Consider the following 22,091-nt stretch of genomic DNA (forward strand, 5'->3'; position numbering starts at 1 on the left):
CTCCTGTCCTGTATATATACACTGCACAGTACCACTCCTCCTGTCCTGTATATATACACTGCACAGTACCACTCCTCCTGTATATATACACTGCACAGTACCACTCCTCCTGTCCTGTATATATACGCTGCACAGTACCACTCCTCCTGTCCTGTATATATACACTGCACAGTACCACTCCTCCTGTCCTGTATATATACACTGCACAGTACCACTCCTCCTGTCCTGTATATATACACACTGCACAGTACCACTCCTCCTGTCCTGTATATATACACTGCACAGTACCACTCCTCCTGTCCTGTATATATACTGCACAGTACCACTCCTCCTGTCCTGTATATATACACTGCACAGTACCACTCCTCCTGCCCTGTATATATACACTGCACAGTACCACTCCTCCTGTCCTGTATATACACTGCACAGTACCACTCCTCCTGTTCTGTATATATACACTGCACAGTACCACTCCTCCTGTCCTGTATATATACACTGCACAGTACCACTCCTCCTGTCCTGTATATATACACTGCACAGTACCACTCCTCCTGTCCTGTATATATACACTGCACGGTACCACTCCTCCTGTCCTGTATATATACACTGCACAGTACCACTCCTCCTGTATATATACACTGCACAGTACCACTCCTCCTGTATATATACATTGCACAGTACCACTCCTCCTGTCCTGTATATATACACTGCACAGTACCACTCCTCCTGTCCTGTATATATACACTGCACAGTACCACTCCTCCTGTCCTGTATATATACACTGCACAGTACCACTTCTCCTGTATATATATACACTGTACAGTTCCACCCCTCCTGTCCTGTATATATACACTGCACAGTACCACTCCTCCTGTATATATACACTGCACAGTTCCACTCCTCCTGTCCTGTATATATACACTGCACAGTACCACTCCTCCTGTATATATACACTGCACAGTACCACTCCTCCTGTCCTGTATATATACGCTGCACAGTACCACTCCTCCTGTCCTGTATATATACACTGCACAGTACCACTCTTCCTGTCCTGTATATATACACTGCACAGTACCACTCCTCCTGTCCTGTATATATACACACTGCACAGTACCACTCCTCCTGTCCTGTATATATACACTGCACAGTACCACTCCTCCTGCCCTGTATATATACACTGCACAGTACCACTCCTCCTGTCCTGTATATACACTGCACAGTACCACTCCTCCTGTCCTGTATATACACTGCACAGTACCACTCCTCCTGTCCTGTATATATACACTGCACAGTACCACTCCTCCTGTCCTGTATATATACACTGCACAGTACCACTCCTCCTGCCCTGTATATATACACTGCACAGTACCTCTCCTCCTGTCCTGTATATACACTGCACAGTACCACTCCTCCTGTCCTGTATATATACACTGCACAGTACCACTCCTCCTGTATATATACACTGCACAGTACCACTCCTCCTGTCCTGTATATATACGCTGCACAGTACCACTCCTCCTGTCCTGTATATATACACTGCACAGTACCACTCCTCCTGTCCTGTATATATACACTGCACAGTACCACTCCTCCTGTCCTGTATATATACACACTGCACAGTACCACTCCTCCTGTCCTGTATATATACACTGCACAGTACCACTCCTCCTGTCCTGTATATACACTGCACAGTACCACTCCTCCTATCCTGTATATATACACTGCACAGTACCACTCCTCCTGTCCTGTATATATACACTGCACAGTACCACTCCTCCTGCCCTGTATATATACACTGCACAGTACCACTCCTCCTGTCCTGTATATACACTGCACAGTACCACTCCTCCTGTCCTGTATATATACACTGCACAGTACCACTCCTCCTGTATATATACACTGCACAGTACCACTCCTCCTGTATATATACACTGCACAGTACCACTCCTCCTGTATATATACACTGCACAGTACCACTCCTCCTGTATATATACATTGCACAGTACCACTCCTCCTGTCCTGTATATATACACTGCACAGTACCACTCCTCCTGTCCTGTATATATACACTGCACAGTACCACTGCTCCTGTATATATACACTGCACAGTACCACTCCTCCTGTATATATACACTGCACAGTACCACTCCTCCTGTATATATACACTGCACAGTACCACTCCTCCTGTCCTGTATATATACACTGCACAGTACCACTCCTCCTGTCCTGTATATATACACTGCACAGTACCACTCCTCCTGTATATATACACTGCACAGTACCACTCCTCCTGTATATATACACTGCACAGTACCACTCCTCCTGTCCTGTATATATACACTGCACAGTACCACTCCTCCTGTATATATACACTGCACAGTACCACTCCTCCTGTATATATACACTGCACAGTACCACTCCTCCTGTCCTGTATATATACACTGCACAGTACCACTCCTCCTGTCCTGTATATATACACTGCACAGTACCACTCCTCCTGTCCTGTATATATACACTGCACAGTACCACTCCTCCTGTATATATACACTGCACAGTACCACTCCTCCTGTATATATACACTGCACAGTACCACTCCTCCTGTATATATACATTGCACAGTACCACTCCTCCTGTCCTGTATATATACACTGCACAGTACCACTCCTCCTGTCCTGTATATATACACTGCACAGTACCACTCCTCCCGTCCTGTATATATACACTGTACAGTACCACTCCTCCTGTCCTGTATATATACTGCACAGTACCACTCCTCCTGTCCTGTATATATACACACTGCACAGTACCACTCCTCCTGTCCTGTATATATACACTGCACAGTACCACTCCTCCTGTCCTGTATATATACTGCACAGTACCACTCATCCTGTCCTGTATATATACACTGCACAGTACCACTCCTCCTGCCCTGTATATATACACTGCACAGTACCACTCCTCCTGTCCTGTATATACACTGCACAGTACCACTCCTCCTGTTCTGTATATATACACTGCACAGTACCGCTCCTCCTGTCCTGTATATATACACTGCACGGTACCACTCCTCCTGTATATATACACTGCACAGTACCACTCCTCCTGTCCTGTATATATACACTGCACAGTACCACTCCTCCTGTCCTGTATATATACACTGCACGGTACCACTCCTCCTGTATATATACACTGCACAGTACCACTCCTCCTGTCCTGTATATATACACTGCACAGTACCACTCCTCCTGTCCTGTATATACACTGCACAGTACCACTCCTCCTGTCCTGTATATATACACTGCACAGTACCACTCCTCCTGTCCTGTATATATACACTGCACAGTACCACTCCTCCTGTCCTGTATATATACACTGCACAGTACCACTCCTCCTGTCCTGTATATATACACTGCACAGTACCACTCCTCCTGTCCTGTATATATACACTGCACAGTACTACTCCTCCTGTATATATACACTGCACAGTACCACTCCTCCTGTATATATACATTGCACAGTACCACTCCTCCTGTCCTGTATATATACACTGCACAGTACCACTCCTCCTGTCCTGTATATATACACTGCACAGTACCACTCCTCCTGTCCTGTATATATACACTGCACAGTACCACTCCTCCTGTCCTGTATATATACACTGCACAGTACCACTTCTCCTGTATATATATACACTGTACAGTTCCACCCCTCCTGTCCTGTATATATACACTGCACAGTACCACTCCTCCTGTATATATACACTGCACAGTACCACTCCTCCTGTATATATACACTGCACAGTTCCACTCCTCCTGTCCTGTATATATACACTGCACAGTACCACTCCTCCTGTATATATACACTGCACAGTACCACTCCTCCTGTCCTGTATATATACGCTGCACAGTACCACTCCTCCTGTCCTGTATATATACACTGCACAGTACCACTCCTCCTGTCTTGTATATATACACACTGCACAGTACCACTCCTCCTGTCCTGTATATATACACACTGCACAGTACCACTCCTCCTGTCCTGTATATATACACTGCACAGTACCACTCCTCCTGCCCTGTATATATACACTGCACAGTACCACTCCTCCTGCCCTGTATATATACACTGCACAGTACCACTCCTCCTGTCCTGTATATACACTGCACAGTACCACTCCTCCTGTCCTGTATATACACTGCACAGTACCACTCCTCCTGTCCTGTATATATACACTGCACAGTACCACTCCTCCTGTCCTGTATATATACACTGCACAGTACCACTCCTCCTGCCCTGTATATATACACTGCACAGTACCTCTCCTCCTGTCCTGTATATACACTGCACAGTACCACTCCTCCTGTCCTGTATATATACACTGCACAGTACCACTCCTCCTGTATATATACACTGCACAGTACCACTCCTCCTGTCCTGTATATATACGCTGCACAGTACCACTCCTCCTGTCCTGTATATATACACTGCACAGTACCACTCCTCCTGTCCTGTATATATACACTGCACAGTACCACTCCTCCTGTCCTGTATATATACACACTGCACAGTACCACTCCTCCTGTCCTGTATATATACACTGCACAGTACCACTCCTCCTGTCCTGTATATACACTGCACAGTACCACTCCTCCTGTCCTGTATATATACACTGCACAGTACCACTCCTCCTGTCCTGTATATATACACTGCACAGTACCACTCCTCCTGCCCTGTATATATACACTGCACAGTACCACTCCTCCTGTCCTGTATATACACTGCACAGTACCACTCCTCCTGTCCTGTATATATACACTGCACAGTACCACTCCTCCTGTCCTGTATATATACACTGCACAGTACCACTCCTCCTGTCCTGTATATATACACTGCACAGTACCACTCCTCCTGTCCTGTATATATACACTGCACAGTACCACTCCTCCTGTCCTGTATATATACACTGCACAGTACCACTCCTCCTGTCCTGTATATATACACTGCACAGTACCACTCCTCCTGTATATATACACTGCACAGTACCACTCCTCCTGTATATATACATTGCACAGTACCACTCCTCCTGTATATATACATTGCACAGTACCACTCCTCCTGTCCTGTATATATACACTGCACAGTACCACTCCTCCTGTCCTGTATATATACACACTGCACAGTACCACTCCTCCTGTCCTGTATATATACACTGCACAGTACCACTCCTCCTGCCCTGTATATATACACTGCACAGTACCACTCCTCCTGTCCTGTATATACACTGCACAGTACCACTCCTCCTGTCCTGTATATACACTGCACAGTACCACTCCTCCTGTCCTGTATATATACACTGCACAGTACCACTCCTCCTGTCCTGTATATATACACTGCACAGTACCACTCCTCCTGCCCTGTATATATACACTGCACAGTACCTCTCCTCCTGTCCTGTATATACACTGCACAGTACCACTCCTCCTGTCCTGTATATATACACTGCACAGTACCACTCCTCCTGTATATATACACTGCACAGTACCACTCCTCCTGTCCTGTATATATACGCTGCACAGTACCACTCCTCCTGTCCTGTATATATACACTGCACAGTACCACTCCTCCTGTCCTGTATATATACACTGCACAGTACCACTCCTCCTGTCCTGTATATATACACACTGCACAGTACCACTCCTCCTGTCCTGTATATATACACTGCACAGTACCACTCCTCCTGTCCTGTATATACACTGCACAGTACCACTCCTCCTGTCCTGTATATATACACTGCACAGTACCACTCCTCCTGTCCTGTATATATACACTGCACAGTACCACTCCTCCTGCCCTGTATATATACACTGCACAGTACCACTCCTCCTGTCCTGTATATACACTGCACAGTACCACTCCTCCTGTCCTGTATATATACACTGCACAGTACCACTCCTCCTGTATATATACACTGCACAGTACCACTCCTCCTGTCCTGTATATATACACTGCACAGTACCACTCCTCCTGTCCTGTATATATACACTGCACAGTACCACTCCTCCTGTCCTGTATATATACACTGCACAGTACCACTCCTCCTGTCCTGTATATATACACTGCACAGTACCACTCCTCCTGTATATATACACTGCACAGTACCACTCCTCCTGTATATATACACTGCACAGTACCACTCCTCCTGTATATATACATTGCACAGTACCACTCCTCCTGTCCTGTATATATACACTGCACAGTACCACTCCTTCTGTCCTGTATATATACACTGCACAGTACCACTGCTCCTGTATATATACACTGCACAGTACCACTCCTCCTGTATATATACACTGCACAGTACCACTCCTCCTGTATATATACACTGCACAGTACCACTCCTCCTGTCCTGTATATATACACTGCACAGTACCACTCCTCCTGTCCTGTATATATACACTGCACAGTACCACTCCTCCTGTATATATACACTGCACAGTACCACTCCTCCTGTATATATACACTGCACAGTACCACTCCTCCTGTCCTGTATATATACACTGCACAGTACCACTCCTCCTGTATATATACACTGCACAGTACCACTCCTCCTGTCCTGTATATATACACTGCACAGTACCACTCCTCCTGTCCTGTATCTATACACTGCACAGTACCACTCCTCCTGTATATATACACTGCACAGTACCACTCCTCCTGTATATATACACTGCACAGTACAGCTCCTCCTGTATATATACACTGCACAGTACAGCTCCTCCTGTATATATACACTGCACAGTACCACTCCTCCTGTATATATACACTGCACAGTACCACTTCTCCTGTATCTATACACTGCACAGTACCACTTCTCCTGTATCTATACACTGCACAGTACCACTCCTCCTGTCCTGTATATACACTGCACAGTACCACTCCTCCTGTATATATACACTGCACAGTACCACTCCTCCTGTATATACAGTACATGACAGAACAATAATACATTACAGGGCACCAAACATAGGAACAAAACAAGACGACAAATCACAGAAAATAGAAACAAAATAAATCCCCCCAGGAATATATATATATATACAGGAAATAACTATTATAAAACCTATAAAACCCCCGGCCCAGCTTCATTCATACTACTATATACAATCCCACACAACGCTCACACCGTCCTATATACACATAAAACACCATCCTATATACAAGATTATATACAATAAAACACTAAACCTAATATAACGTATATACAACCGGGAACTAACACTAACCTACTGGCCCCACTGCCTGACCTTAGTCACCCCCTTACCGCACCTCATTCACACCACAGAAAACCAAAAATAACAAGATATACAATAGTGACATGAACAATTTTTTTTTTTTTTTTTTTTTTAATATTTTATATTTTTTTTGTAATTTTTAATATATATATAAAACACAGCCCTACACTAACTATCCCGCCACCCCTGATCCAGCTCTGGCCACAAAGTTCAGGATTACTCCGAGCTAGGATCAGGCCCCAAAGTTTTTCCCCAGGCGGGGCCTGGACCAGGCCAGATCAGTCCTCTTATCACCGCCGATGAAAACCCCCCCAAATCCCCCACCCAACCTAACTAAAACCCCCTATTATACATTATATACAATATATACAGAACACAACCTACACACTCACCATCCAAGGCTCAAGTTCGATGCCGGCAAACCTTCTATTCAGGAGACAGAAATACAAAACAAAAATCTAGGGTGGAAAGACATCAGCCCACCACCAGGATATAGGGGTACTACCGGACTAAGGCACCCTGAAGGAAAAGCCCCTCCAGAGACGGGCCGCCCTCCGGGCACCCAGTCCTTCATACTCCAGAGAACGTACCTTCACCAGGTCACCTAGGATGTTCCTACAGACTTCATCTACATGGAGGATTTTACTCTGCGTCGAGACTAAAACTCGTGCGTTCCACGTGAAATACCTCACCACTGCGCTGACTATGAATAAAGTGTCTCGGTCCCTTCTCCCAAGGTCTCCGAACGCTCCATAGGCCCACCCGGCGTAGGACAGAGTAGCCAGCCGCGGCCAACCAATGGAAGCCCCCACCCTGTTGTACACCTCTGTATTAAAGGGACAATGAAGCAGGAAGTGCTCCATGCTTTCCAGCACGTTAGCACAAGCCTCACGGGGGCAATTCCTGTCCTCGGAGCTCCTGTACTTCAAATTGTCCCTCACATACAGCTTACCATGGAAGCAGCGCCAAGTCAAGTCCCAGTACTTTTCGGGGATCCTGCTAGAATTTAACAAACTCAACCCAACCTCCAGATCCCGACTTGGGCAGTCTTTGAGGGCCAATGGACTCTGAAAATGAGAAAGCAAGACCCTCATATCGAGGAGTTTCCTCGGGAGGGACCTCACCTCCCACATTCCCAGACCCCACCGGCGGATCATTTTCAGAACCGGGGTAACATAAGCCGGGAGATGCCCGTGTGGTGTGCGGAGATCCTTCACTCTTCCCCCTGTCTCCCATTCCTGGAAGAAAGGCTGAAACCATCCCTTGCAGGAGAATACCCATGGAGGAGCCCTCTCTTTCCAGAGGTTTGCCACGTTCACCTTCAAGAAAGTGTTCACTAGGAACACCACGGGGTTCACCATATTCAAACCCCCTAGTCTCCTCGTGCGGTAAGTGACCTCCCGCTTGACTAGGTTAAGTCTGTTCCCCCATAACATCTGGAAGAACAGACTGTAGACCCGTGTCCAGAGAGGCTCTGGCAAGACACAGACGCTGCCCAGGTAGATTAGCAAGGGGAGCAGGAAAGCTTTGCACAGGCCAACCCTTTCCCTCAGGGTCAAAGACCAACCCCTCCATTGGTCCACTCTTTGGGCGACACCTTTGATTCTGCCTTCCCAGTTTTTCGTGGGGTAATCACCCTGGCCGAATTCGATGCCCAGGACTTTGGCATGTTCTTGGGGTTCGGGGAGGGTGTCCGGAAGATCAAACCCGGGATCTCCGCCTCCCAGCCAGAGACTCTCACACTTATCCTGGCTGACCTTGGACCCGGATGCCTCCGAGTAGCGCTCCACTTCTGACATCACCGCTGCTGCCTCCTCTTGCGAAGAAACAAAGACGGTGACATCGTCCGCGTAGGCCACCACCCTCAGGATAGTCTCCGGCGCCGCCCCGCCCATCCGCACCCCCGCCAACGGTCTACAATCGATCCTCCTGAGGAAGGGATCGATCGCAAACGCGTAAAGCAAAGGGCTAAGAGGACAGCCCTGACGGACACCGGATCCTACCCCAAAAGGTCGTCCAATCCACCCATTCACCAGAGGGAAAGTCTCAGCCCCTGCATACAAGGTCTTAAGCCAGTCCACAAACCCTCCAGGCAGACCATACCTCAAAAGAGTGGACCAGAGGTACTCGTGGTTAACCCGATCAAAGGCTTTTGCCTGATCCAGGGTCAGCAAGAACCCCTTCCAGAGGCCCGCCCTGCCTTGCTCCACGGCCTCTCGGACACCTAGAACAGCACTAAAAGTGCTACGGCCAGGAACGCAACAGTGCTGAACCTCCGAAAGGAGCCGGGGTGCAAACTTCACCAGCCTGTTGAAAAGTATCTTAGCCAAAATCTTCCTGTCCACATTGAGAAGTGCTATGGGACGCCAGTTCTCAATGCGTGACGGATCCTTACCCTTTGACAAAATGATCAAAGCTGACCTCCTTAATGATCTCGGCAGAGTGCCCGAGGAGAGACACTCGTTAAACACCTGAGTCAAGAGGGGGACCAAAGAGTCCCTAAAGGTCCTAAAGAACTCGGATGTTAAGCCATCCGGACCTGGCGACTTTTTGGGCCTAAGCCCATCGATCGCCAGTCTCACTTCCTCTTCTTTGATCGCTTCTGCCAAATCGCCCAGCGAGAGGTCAGCCCCTGGCTCAGGAACAGATTCAGCCAGGAAAGCCGACATCCCGTCACGATCAAGCTCCCTCCTTCCCAAGAGGTGCGAGTAGTAGGAACTGACAACCTCCAAGATCCCTGATCTGGACCTTCTCAGGGACCCCGTACTGTCCACCAGCCCCGTCACTATCTTACTATTCACTGACATCTTACAGTTTCTGTAAGGGTCGGGCGAGCAGTACTTCCCGTAGTCCCTCTCGATAACCAAAGATGCGTGCCTATCGTACTGACACCTCTTCAGCAAGGACTTCACTCTGGAGATCTCCTCGCGGCTACCTCCAGTCGAGACAAGATACTCGAGTTTCCTCCTCAGGCTCTGATACAGGCGATCCCTGTTCAGGCTTCTGAGGTTCGAGAGCTGCCGGAAGAATCTCGCCACCCGATGTTTGAACATCTCCCACCACTCCGACTTAGTGTTACTTAGGCCCAGCAATGGTACCTGGCTCTGAAAGAATTCCTCAAAAGACCGTCTTACAGCTTCTTCCTCAAGGAGTGATGAATTCAGCTTCCAATAGCCTCTTCCCATCCGAGGAGTCTCTGTAACGTTGAGAGAAAACATAATCAAACAGTGATCGGAGAACTCCACCTCCACAACCGACAACGGTGAAGAGACGGCCTCCTCCTTCAAATAAAACCTATCTAGCCTAGACCTGCACTGACTACCTCTAAAAAAGGTGAATCCCGTGTCGCCCGGGTTGTGCCGGATGTGGACATCCACCAGGCGAGCCTCACTCACTATCCTGTTTAACGCGACGCAGTCATAAGCCAGCCGGTCTCCGGAACCTCCTCTATCACAGGATCTCGTGACATTGTTGAAATCCCCTCCGAAGACCACCTGCCGACTCGAAAATAAAAAAAGGTTTGATCTTCAGGAAGAGACATTTGCGGTCCCACTTGGACTGGGAACCATAGATGTTAATGAGCCGAAGCTCTTGTCCCCCCATGGAGACATCTAGGATCAAGCATCTCCCCATTTCTAATTCGATCACTCGTCTGCATTCAACCGCTGCGGTCTTAAAAAGGACCGCCACCCCGCTATACGGCTCGGCCGCAAGAGACCAGTAGGAGGGCCCATGCCTCCACTCCCGCCTTGCTTTATGCAAGGTTGATATATCGGTCAACCTGGTCTCCTGCAAAAACAAAATGTCGGCGTCAAGTTGGCCGAGAAAATGAAAGGCCGTGTACCTTGCCGCATCTGACTTTATGCTGCAAACATTAATAGTTGCCAGCGTCAACGGGGTGGGTGCCGCCATCATGATTGATTGAATTAGATAGCCTTTTTCTTCCCACCACTGACAGTCCCAACCTCTTCCTCTGATAATGACGGGTTTTTAGTGCGCTTAAGACAAACAGATTCATCCATTCTCTCCTTACATAGATTCTTGCCCTCGTCTGGTGGTCCTGGGTTAGTCATCCCCCCAGAGGGCTTTGTTTTTGCCCCCCGAGAGGAAGACCCAGCCATCTCCTGAGCCCCAACCACCTTGTCCGCAACCTCCGGCCCCGGGTCCCCACTTCCCCCCTCCAGAGGGAGGTCCTGGAGAGCCCCGAACCGGTTGGAGAGATCCACCAGAGGGGGGGCGGCTGAACCCTCCAATGGCACTTGGATCATGGCCAGAGAGTCAGAGGGGTCGCACTCCAAAGAGGCAGCTCGAGACCTGGTCCCCCTCCTACCTCTGGCCGTTTTTCTGTTACCCTTTTTCTTTTTCTGTGACCACTCCCCCTCTCCCTCATCTAGACTGTCACCAGAAGAGGGTTCCTGGGAAGACGTGGCGTCCTCTCGCTCTTCCCTTTCAAGTCTCTTGACTTCCTCGCTCAATTCACTGTCTTTAGGATCCTCAGCTGCAAGTGAAGTACCTGGGTCAGAGTTTAGGGACATTACTCCCTGCCCCCTGTCCCCACGGCGCTTCTCCTGCCGCCTGATGGTGGATGGCGGCAGCTTGCTCCTCACCGGTTCCCTGCCTCCCCCGCCCCTACTGGTCCCTTCACCGGCAAGATTAGTCCCGGCTTGCGCCTGTCCCACACTCGCCGCTTTCAGGACCGCATTGGCGAAGGAACGCGGACAGCGACTGAACGGGTGACCGAGGTCACCACACAAGTTACACCTAATCCTGCGACAGGCAGCAGCAAGATGACCGAGGTCCCCACATTTCTGGGTGGTACACTGCGCACTGAAGTGTGTGGGGCTACCGCACCTGTGACAGACCTTAGGCTGCCCCCGGTAGAAAATCAAGATCCTATCCCTCCCCAAAAAGGTTGAGGAGGGGATATGGGTAACAGTGTTTCCCGAAACCTTCAATCTCACCATGAAGGTCCAGGCCCCTGACCAGATACCATGGTCATCCAGATTCTTTTCGGGAATATTGGTGACCTCTCCGTATCTACTCACCCAGGTGGTAATGTCCATACAGGAAAGCGACTCGTTACTAGTCAGAACGGTCACTTTCCTGACTGAATCTTGGCGAGTTATTGCCAGGGGAAAGAGACCATGCCATTCGGGGCGACTCCGAGCCAGCTCATGGCGAGACCAGAAAAGCTCAAGGCCCTCCGGTCTCACGAAGCTGACATCGAAGTAGGAGGTCCCATAGGGATGGATCAAGGCAAAGATGTCATATGCCGCAAAGCCCATCCCCAGCAGGAGCTCAACCACCTTTGACCTATCAGGACAGGCATCCTTGCTTACCCACTGGAGACGGGCCACGTTCCTACGGTTACTCCTCTGCCCCGTTGTCGGCAGAGACCAGACAGTCTCTGCCCCTCTATCTCGGAAGGCTGAAAGACCATGTCTCTCTATCCAGAAAGACAGATCAACCTCCCTCCCCTCTACAGTGATGGAGCTCTCCCCTCTCCTCAGGGCGTCCAGGAGCTGCTGTTGCAAGTCACCATCCCCAGGGCCACCAGACGAGGGCGCACTACTACCCCCAGCACTGACAGCTTCTGAATAGCTTTGGGCTGAAGCCCCCGCCAATGCTGGGGGGGCAGCGGGACCAGCACCTACTTCCCCCCCACCAACACCAGTGCTGCTCCCACCATTCACTCCAGTACTATTCACACCATTCGCAGGACCATTACTCCCATCGTTCACTCCACTACTACTCACACCATTCGCAGGACCATTACTCCCACCATTCATTACACCACTACCCCCAACATTTGCTACACCACAACTCCCACCATTCCCACAACTCCCAGCATTCATTCCACCACTACCCCCACCATTTGCTACATCATCATTCACTGCACCACTACCCCCACCATTTGCTGCATCATCATTCACTGTACCACTAATTCCACCATTCCTACTACTCTCACCATCTGCTCCACCATTACTCTCACCATCTGCTCCACCATTACTCCCATCATTCACTACACCACTATTTCTATTCTCTTTACTTGTCACCCCATTACCTCTGCTGTTCTCTGCACCTTCCACAGTCACCTCCATTCCTTCCTCCCTTGTGTCTGGTGTCTCTGCACTCACACCTGCTGGGCCGGGGGAGGGGAGCACTTCCAGAGACTCCTTTCCCTGCAGCACCACACCCGTTTCCCTTTGGTTGCTGCTGGCTTTCTGCAGGTCGTCTCCTGGAGCGCCCCGCCCCCCTACTGCAGCATTTTGGTCCTTGTTCTGGCCAGACTGTTTTCTCGGCACCTCTGCCCGCCCTGCACCCACAGACTTTGGGGTCTTAGTGTCCTTTTTGGGCGCTGGGGCACACTGCCCCCCTGTCGCAGCAGTGTGCCCAGTGTTCTTTGCTGATGTGTTTTTCACATCCTTCCCTGCCCCCCCAGCCCCGGTGATAACCGGCTTAGCCGCAGAGGGCAGGGTGGGAAACTCCACAGAACTCCCTATGTCTGGCGCTGTGAGTACCTCCACAGCCTCGCCCCCTGCACTGTTCCCCGCACAGATGGCAGCATCGCCGGACGTCCGCCTCCTCTCCCCACCTTGCCTCTGCCTCGAGCCCACTGCAGAGCCCGTGCCTTTAGGTTTGGTGGGGTTTAAACAGAAGGTGGCAGGTGCAACATCAGACATTGGTACATACTTATAACTCACCACCTCCTGTGCAGCTCCTCCGGTCTTCTTCCTCTTCCTCCTCTTGGTCTCCTCCAATGGTTTGTCCTCACCGAAGGAAAACCGCGTCAGGTCCACTGGAGACTCCAGCAGTCGGATCTCCCTCAGCAGTCCTCCTTCCTCCTCCTCCCCCGACACTCCAGCCTCTGCTGTGGGAGTCCTCTGCCCTGCAGGGAGACCACTTGAGCTCCGGCTCTGCCCCTCACTGGCTCCAGCAACTGAGACTCCAGTCACCTCTTCATCCTCCTCCTCCTCTTCACTAAGGACGCCGGCTGGCGGTTCTCCTGAGGTGTTTAACCCCTTCATTTCTGAGAACCGCCGCTGGTTCTTAAACCTCTCCAGGAAGGGACCTGCGCTTTTCTCAATCCCCTCCCGGAGGAGCACTAACCTGACCACCTCGTCTCTGAGGGCTTTAACCCTCTGGGAGGTCGCGGGTCTCTCCTTGTTGGACGCCCGGGTGTTCAGGACCCGGGCCTCCCTCAGCTCCTCTTTCAGCTGGGTTAGTGCTTTGCCGGCGTCCTCGTACTCTCGCAACGTGGCGACCACTCGGGAGGAGAAGGAACTTGTGGACTCGCTGGAGCTCATCTCCCCCCAGGATCTTGCTGGGCTCTTGTTCCTGGGGCCTGGGGTGCCCCGGTCTCCCTCTCTGGGCTGGCGGTGAACAGTCTCGGGGTTGGAGCAGGTGGATGTATTCTTCCTCACCCTTCCCGATCTCCTCACTCCCTCCTGGGCCGCTTGTTGAGGCTCCTTCTCCCCCGCCGGCATAGACCGGGGGATAGGAGGCTGGGAAGCCATGCCGGCCTCCCAGTAAGCCTGCCTCTCCCTGGGGAGAAGAGAGGCAGACGACGACCCTCCTCCTGGAAGTGCTTGAGCTCCACAGACAGCTGCTATTCTCAGCACCACTCCTCCTGTTCTGTGTATATACACTGCACAGTACCACTCCTCCTGTCCTGTATATATACACTGCACAGTACCACTCCTCCTGTCCTGTATATATACACTGCACAGTACCACTCCTCCTGTCCTGTATATATACACTGCACAGTACCACTCCTCCTGTATATATACACTGCATAGTACCACTCCTCCTGTATATATACACTGCACAGTACCACTTCTCCTGTCCTGTATATATACACTGCACAGTACCACTCCTGCTGTCCTGTATATATACACTGCACAGTACCACTCCTCCTGTTCTGTGTGTATACACTGCACAGTACCACTCCTCCTGTATATATACACTGCACAGTACCACTCCTCCTGTCCTGTATATATACACTGCACAGTACCACTCCTCCTGTCCTGTATATATACACTGCACAGTACCACTCCTCCTGTCCTGTATATATACACTGCACAGTATCGCTCCTCCTGTATATATACACTGCACAGTACCACTCCTCCTGTCCTGTATATATACACTGCACAGTACCACTCCTCCTGTCCTGTATATATACACTGCACAGCACCACTCCTCCTGTATATATATACACTGCACAGCACCACTCCTCCTGTTCTGTGTATATACACTGCACAGTACCGCTCCTCCTGTATATATACACTGCACAGTACCACTCCTCCTGTTCTGTGTATATACACTGCACAGTACCACTCCTCCTGTCCTGTATATATACACTGCACAGTACCACTCCTCCTGTCCTGTATATATACACTGCACAGTACCACTTCTCCTGTATATATATACACTGCACAGCACCACTCCTCCTGTATATATATACACTGCACAGTACCACTCCCCCTGTCCTGCATATACACACTGCACAGTACCACTCCCCCTGTCCTGTATATATACACTGCACAGTACCACTCCTCCTGTCCTGTATATACACAGCACAGTACCACTCCTCCTGTCCTGTATATATACACTGCACAGTACCACTCCTCCTGTCCTGTATATATACACTGCACAGTACCACTCCTCCTGTCCTGTATATATACACTGCACAGTACCACTCCTCCTGTATATATACACTGCACAGTACCACTCCTCCTGTATATATACACTGCACAGTACCACTCCTCCTGTATATATACATTGCACAGTACCACTCCTCCTGTCCTGTATATATACACTGCACAGTACCACTCCTCCTGTATATATACATTGCACAGTACCACTCCTCCTGTCCTGTATATATACACTGCACAGTACCACTCCTCCTGTCCTGTATATATACACTGCACAGTACCACTTCTCCTGTATATATATACACTGTACAGTTCCACTCCTCCTGTCCTGTATATATACACTGCACAGTACCACTCCTCCTGTATATATACACTGCACAGTTCCACTCCTCCTGTCCTGTATATATACACTGCACAGTACCACTCCTCCTGTATATACACTGCACAGTACCACTCCTCCTGTCCTGTATATATACACTGCACAGTACCACTCCTCCTGTCCTGTATATATACACTGCACAGTACCACTCCTCCTGTATATATACACTGCACAGTACCACTCCTCTTGTATATACACTGCACAGTACCACTCCTCCTGTCCTGTATATATACACTGCACAGTACCACTCCTCCTGTATATATATACACTGCACAGTACCACTCCTCCTGTCCTGTATATATACACTGCACAGTACCACTCCTCCTATCCTGTATATATACACTGCACAGTACCACTCCTCCTGTCCTGTATATATACACTGCACAGTACCACTCCTCCTGTCCTGTATATATACACTGCACAGCACCACTCCTCCTGTATATATACACTGCACAGTTCCACTCCTCCTGTCCTGTATATATACACTGCACAGTACAGCTCCCCCTGTATATATACACTGCACAGCACCACTCCTCCTGTATATATACACTGCACAGTTCCACTCCTCCTGTCCTGTATATATACACTGCACAGTACCACTGCACCTGTCCTGTATATATACACTGCACAGTACCACGCCTCCTGTATATATACACTGCACAGTACCACTCCTCCTGTATATATACACTGCACAGTACCACTTCTCCAGTCCTGTATATATACACTGCACAGTACCACTCCTCCTGTCCTGTATATATACACTGCACAGTTCCACTCCTCCTGTCCTGTATATATACACTGCACAGTTCCACTCCTCCTGTCCTGTACATATACACTGCACAGTACCACTCCTCCTGTATATATACACTGCACAGTACCACTCCTCCTGTATATATACACTGCACAGTACCACTCCTCCTGTATATATACACTGCACAGTACCACTTCTCCAGTCCTGTATATATACACTGCACAGTACCACTCCTCCTGTCCTGTATATATACACTGCACAGTTCCACTCCTCCTGTCCTGTATATATACACTGCACAGTACCACTCCTCCTGTCCTGTATATATACACTGCACAGTACCACTCCTCCTCTCCTGTATATATACACTGCACAGTACCACTCCTCCTGTCCTGTATATATACACTGCACAGTTCCACTCCTCCTGTCCTGTATATATAGACTGCACAGTACCACTCCTCCTGTATATATACACTGCACAGTACCACTCCTCCCTGTCCTGTATATATACCCTGCACAGTACCACTCCTCCTGTCTGGCATATATACACTGCACAGTACCACTCCTCCTGTATATATACACTGCACAGTACCACTCCTCCTGTCCTGTATATATACACTGCATAGTACCACTCCTCCTGTATATATTCACTGCACAGTACCACTTCTCCTGTATATATACACTGCACAGTACCACTCCTCCTGTCCTGTATCTATACACTGCACAGTACCACTCCTCCTGTATATATTCACTGCACAGTACCACTCCTCCTGTATATACACACTGCACAGTACCACTCCTCCTGTATATACACACTGCACAGTACCACTCCTCCTGTATATACACACTGCACAGTACCACTCCTCCTGTATATACACACTGCACAGTACCACTCCTCCTGTATATACACACTGCACAGTACCACTCCTCCTGTATATACACAGCACAGTACCACTCCTCCTGTCCTGTATATACACACTGCACAGTACCACTTCTCCTCTATATATACACAGCACAGTACCACTCCTCCTGTCCTGTATATACACACTGCACAGTACCACTTCTCCTCTATATATACACTGCACAGTACCACTCCTCCTGTCCTGTATATACACACTGCACAGCACCACTCCTCCTGTATATACACACTGCACAGTACCACTCCTCCTGTATATATACACAGCACAGTACCACTCCTCCTGTCCTGTATATACACACTGCACAGTACCACTTCTCCTCTATATATACACAGCACAGTACCACTCCTCCTGTCCTGTATATACACACTGCACAGTACCACTCCTCCTGTATATACACACTGCACAGTACCACTCCTCCTGTATATATACACAGCACAGTACCACTCCTCCTGTATATATACACAGCACAGTACCACTCCTCCTGTCCTGTATATATACACTGCACAGTACCACTCCTCCTGTATATATACACTGCACAGTACCACTCCTCCTGTCCTGTATATATACACTGCACAGTACCACTCCTCCTGTCCTGTATATATACACTGCACAGTACCACTCCTCCTGTCCTGTATATATACACTGCACAGTACCACTCCTCCTGTATATATACACTGCACAGTACCACTCCTCCTGTATATATACATTGCACAGTACCACTCCTCCTGTCCTGTATATATACACTGCACAGTACCACTCCTCCTGTCCTGTATATATACACTGCACAGTACCACTTCTCCTGTATATATATACACTGTACAGTTCCACTCCTCCTGTCCTGTATATATACACTGCACAGTACCACTCCTCCTGTATATATACACTGCACAGTTCCACTCCTCCTGTCCTGTATATATACACTGCACAGTACCACTCCTCCTGTATATATACACTGCACAGTACCACTCCTCCTGTATATACACTGCACAGTACCACTCCTCCTGTCCTGTATATACACTGCACAGTACCACTCCTCCTGTATATATACACTGCACAGTTCCACTCCTCCTGTCCTGTATATATACACTGCACAGTACCACTCCTCCTGTATATATACACTGCACAGTACCACTCCTCCTGTATATATACACTGCACAGTACCACTCCTCCTGTATATATACACTGCACAGTACCACTCCTCCTGTCCTGTATATATACACTGCACAGTACCACTCCTCCTGTATATATACACTGCACAGTACCACTCCTCCTGTATATATACACTGCACAGTACCACTCCTCCTGTCCTGTATATATACACTGCACAGTACCACTCCTCCTGTCCTGTATATATACACTGCACAGTACCACTCCTCCTGTCCTGTATATATACACTGCACAGTACCACTCCTCCTGTCCTGTATATATACACTGCACAGTACCACTCCTCCTGTCCTGTATATATACACTGCACAGTACCACTCCTCCTGTATATATACACTGCACAGTACCACTCCTCCTGTATATACACTGCACAGTACTACTCCTCCTGTCCTGTATATATACACTGCACAGTACCACTTCTCCTGTATATATATACACTGCACAGTACCACTCCTCCTGTCCTGTATATATACACTGCACAGTACCACTCCTCCTGTCCTGTATATATACACTGCACAGTACCTACCACTCCTCCTGTCCTGTATATATACACTGCACAGTACCACTCCTCCTGTCCTGTATATATACACTGCACAGTACCACTCCTCCTGTCCTGTATATATACACTGTACAGCACCACTCCTCCTGTATATATATACACTGCACAGTACCACTCCTCCTGTCCTGTATATATACACTGCACAGTTCCACTCCTCCTGTCCTGTATATATACACTGCACAGTACCACTGCACCTGTCCTGTATATATACACTGCACAGTACCACTCCTCCTGTCCTGTATATATACACTGCACAGTACCACTCCTCCTGTCCTGTATATATACACTGCACAGTACCCCTCCTCCTGTCCTGTATATATACACTGCACAGTACCACTCCTCCTGTCCTGTATATATACACTGCACAGTACCACTCCTCCTGTCCTGTATATATACACTGCACAGTACCACTCCTCCTGTCCTGTATATATACACTGCACAGCACCACTCCTCCTGTATATATACACTGCACAGTTCCACTCCTCCTGTCCTGTATATATACACTGCACAGTACCACTGCACCTGTCCTGTATATATACACTGCACAGTACCACTCCTCCTGTATATATACACTGCACAGTACCACTCCTCCTGTATATATACACTGCACAGTACCACTTCTCCTGTATATATACACTGCACAGTACCACTCCTCCTGTCCTGTATATATACACTGCACAGTACCACTCCTCCTGTCCTGTATATATACACTGCACAGTTCCACTCCTCCTGTCCTGTATATATACACTGCATAGTACCACTCCTCCTGTCCAGTATATATACACTGCACAGTACCACTCCTCCTGTATATATACACTGCACAGTACCACTCCTCCTGTATATATACACTGCACAGTACCACTCCTCTTGTCCTGTATATATACACTGCACAGTTCCACTCCTCCTGTCCTGTATATATACACTGCACAGTACCACTCCTCCTGTATATATACACTGCACAGTTCCACTCCTCCTGTCCTGTATATATACACTGCACAGTACCACTCCTCCTGTATATATACACTGCACAGTACCACTCCTCCTGTATATATACACTGCACAGTACCACTCCTCCTGTATATATACACTGCACAGTACCACTCCTCCTGTATATATACACTGCACAGTACCACTCCTCCTGTCCTGTATATATACACTGCACAGTACCACTCCTCCTGTATATTTACACTGCACAGTACCACTCCTCCTGTATATATACACTGCACAGTACCACTCCTCCTGTCCTGTATATATACACTGCACAGTACCACTCCTCCTGTCCTGTATATATACACTGCACAGTACCACTCCTCCTGTCCTGTATATATACACTGCACAGTACCACTCCTCCTGTATATATACACTGCACAGTACCACTCCTCCTGTATATACACTGCACAGTACCACTCCTCCTGTCCTGTATATATACACTGCACAGTACCACTTCTCCTGTATATATATACACTGCACAGTACCACTCCTCCTGTCCTGTATATATACACTGCACAGTACCACTCCTCCTGTCCTGTATATATACACTGCACAGTACCACTCCTCCTGTCCTGTATATATACACTGCACAGTACCACTCCTCCTGTCCTGTATATATACACTGCACAGTACCACTCCTCCTGTCCTGTATATATACACTGTACAGCACCACTCCTCCTGTATATATACACTGCACAGTTCCACTCCTCCTGTCCTGTATATATACACTGCACAGTACCACTGCACCTGTCCTGTATATATACACTGCACAGTACCACTCCTCCTGTCCTGTATATATACACTGCACAGTACCACTCCTCCTGTCCTGTATATATACACTGCACAGTACCCCTCCTCCTGTCCTGTATATATACACTGCACAGTACCACTCCTCCTGTCCTGTATATATACACTGCACAGTACCCCTCCTCCTGTCCTGTATATATACACTGCACAGTACCACTCCTCCTGTCCTGTATATATACACTGCACAGCACCACTCCTCCTGTCCTGTATATATACACTGCACAGTACCACTCCTCCTGTCCTGTATATATACACTGCACAGCACCACTCCTCCTGTATATATACACTGCACAGTTCCACTCCTCCTGTCCTGTATATATACACTGCACAGTACCACTGCACCTGTCCTGTATATATACACTGCACAGTACCACTCCTCCTGTATATATACACTGCACAGTACCACTCCTCCTGTATATATACACTGCACAGTACCACTTCTCCTGTATATATACACTGCACAGTACCACTCCTCCTGTCCTGTATATATACACTGCACAGTACCACTCCTCCTGTCCTGTATATATACACTGCACAGTTCCACTCCTCCTGTCCTGTATATATACACTGCACAGTAC

The 22,091-nt window shown here is 48.5% G+C and overlaps 1 protein-coding gene across 3 annotated transcripts in view; it reads right to left on the reverse strand.

Annotated features, from left to right (window-relative positions):
• ANO7 (anoctamin 7) overlaps window positions 1–22,091 on the reverse strand; it is a 110,296-nt gene that overhangs the window by 80,858 nt on the left and 7,347 nt on the right. Inside the window, exon 1 of one of the 3 annotated variants that reach the window (XM_073656136.1) lies at window positions 13,357–13,430. The exons of the other annotated variants lie outside the window; for them this stretch is intronic. Within the exon in view, the coding sequence (XP_073512237.1) occupies window positions 13,357–13,393 (37 nt within the window). The 5' untranslated portion in view covers window positions 13,394–13,430. Of the gene's footprint in view, window positions 1–13,356; window positions 13,431–22,091 lie in introns of those variants that run through there. 3 annotated transcript variants of the gene reach the window in all.

Source organism: Phyllobates terribilis, unplaced genomic scaffold, assembly GCF_046119375.1.
Source record: "Phyllobates terribilis strain yellow unplaced genomic scaffold, ASM4611937v1 Scaffold_12__6_contigs__length_324123572, whole genome shotgun sequence".
Classification (NCBI taxonomy): domain Eukaryota; kingdom Metazoa; phylum Chordata; class Amphibia; order Anura; family Dendrobatidae; genus Phyllobates; species Phyllobates terribilis.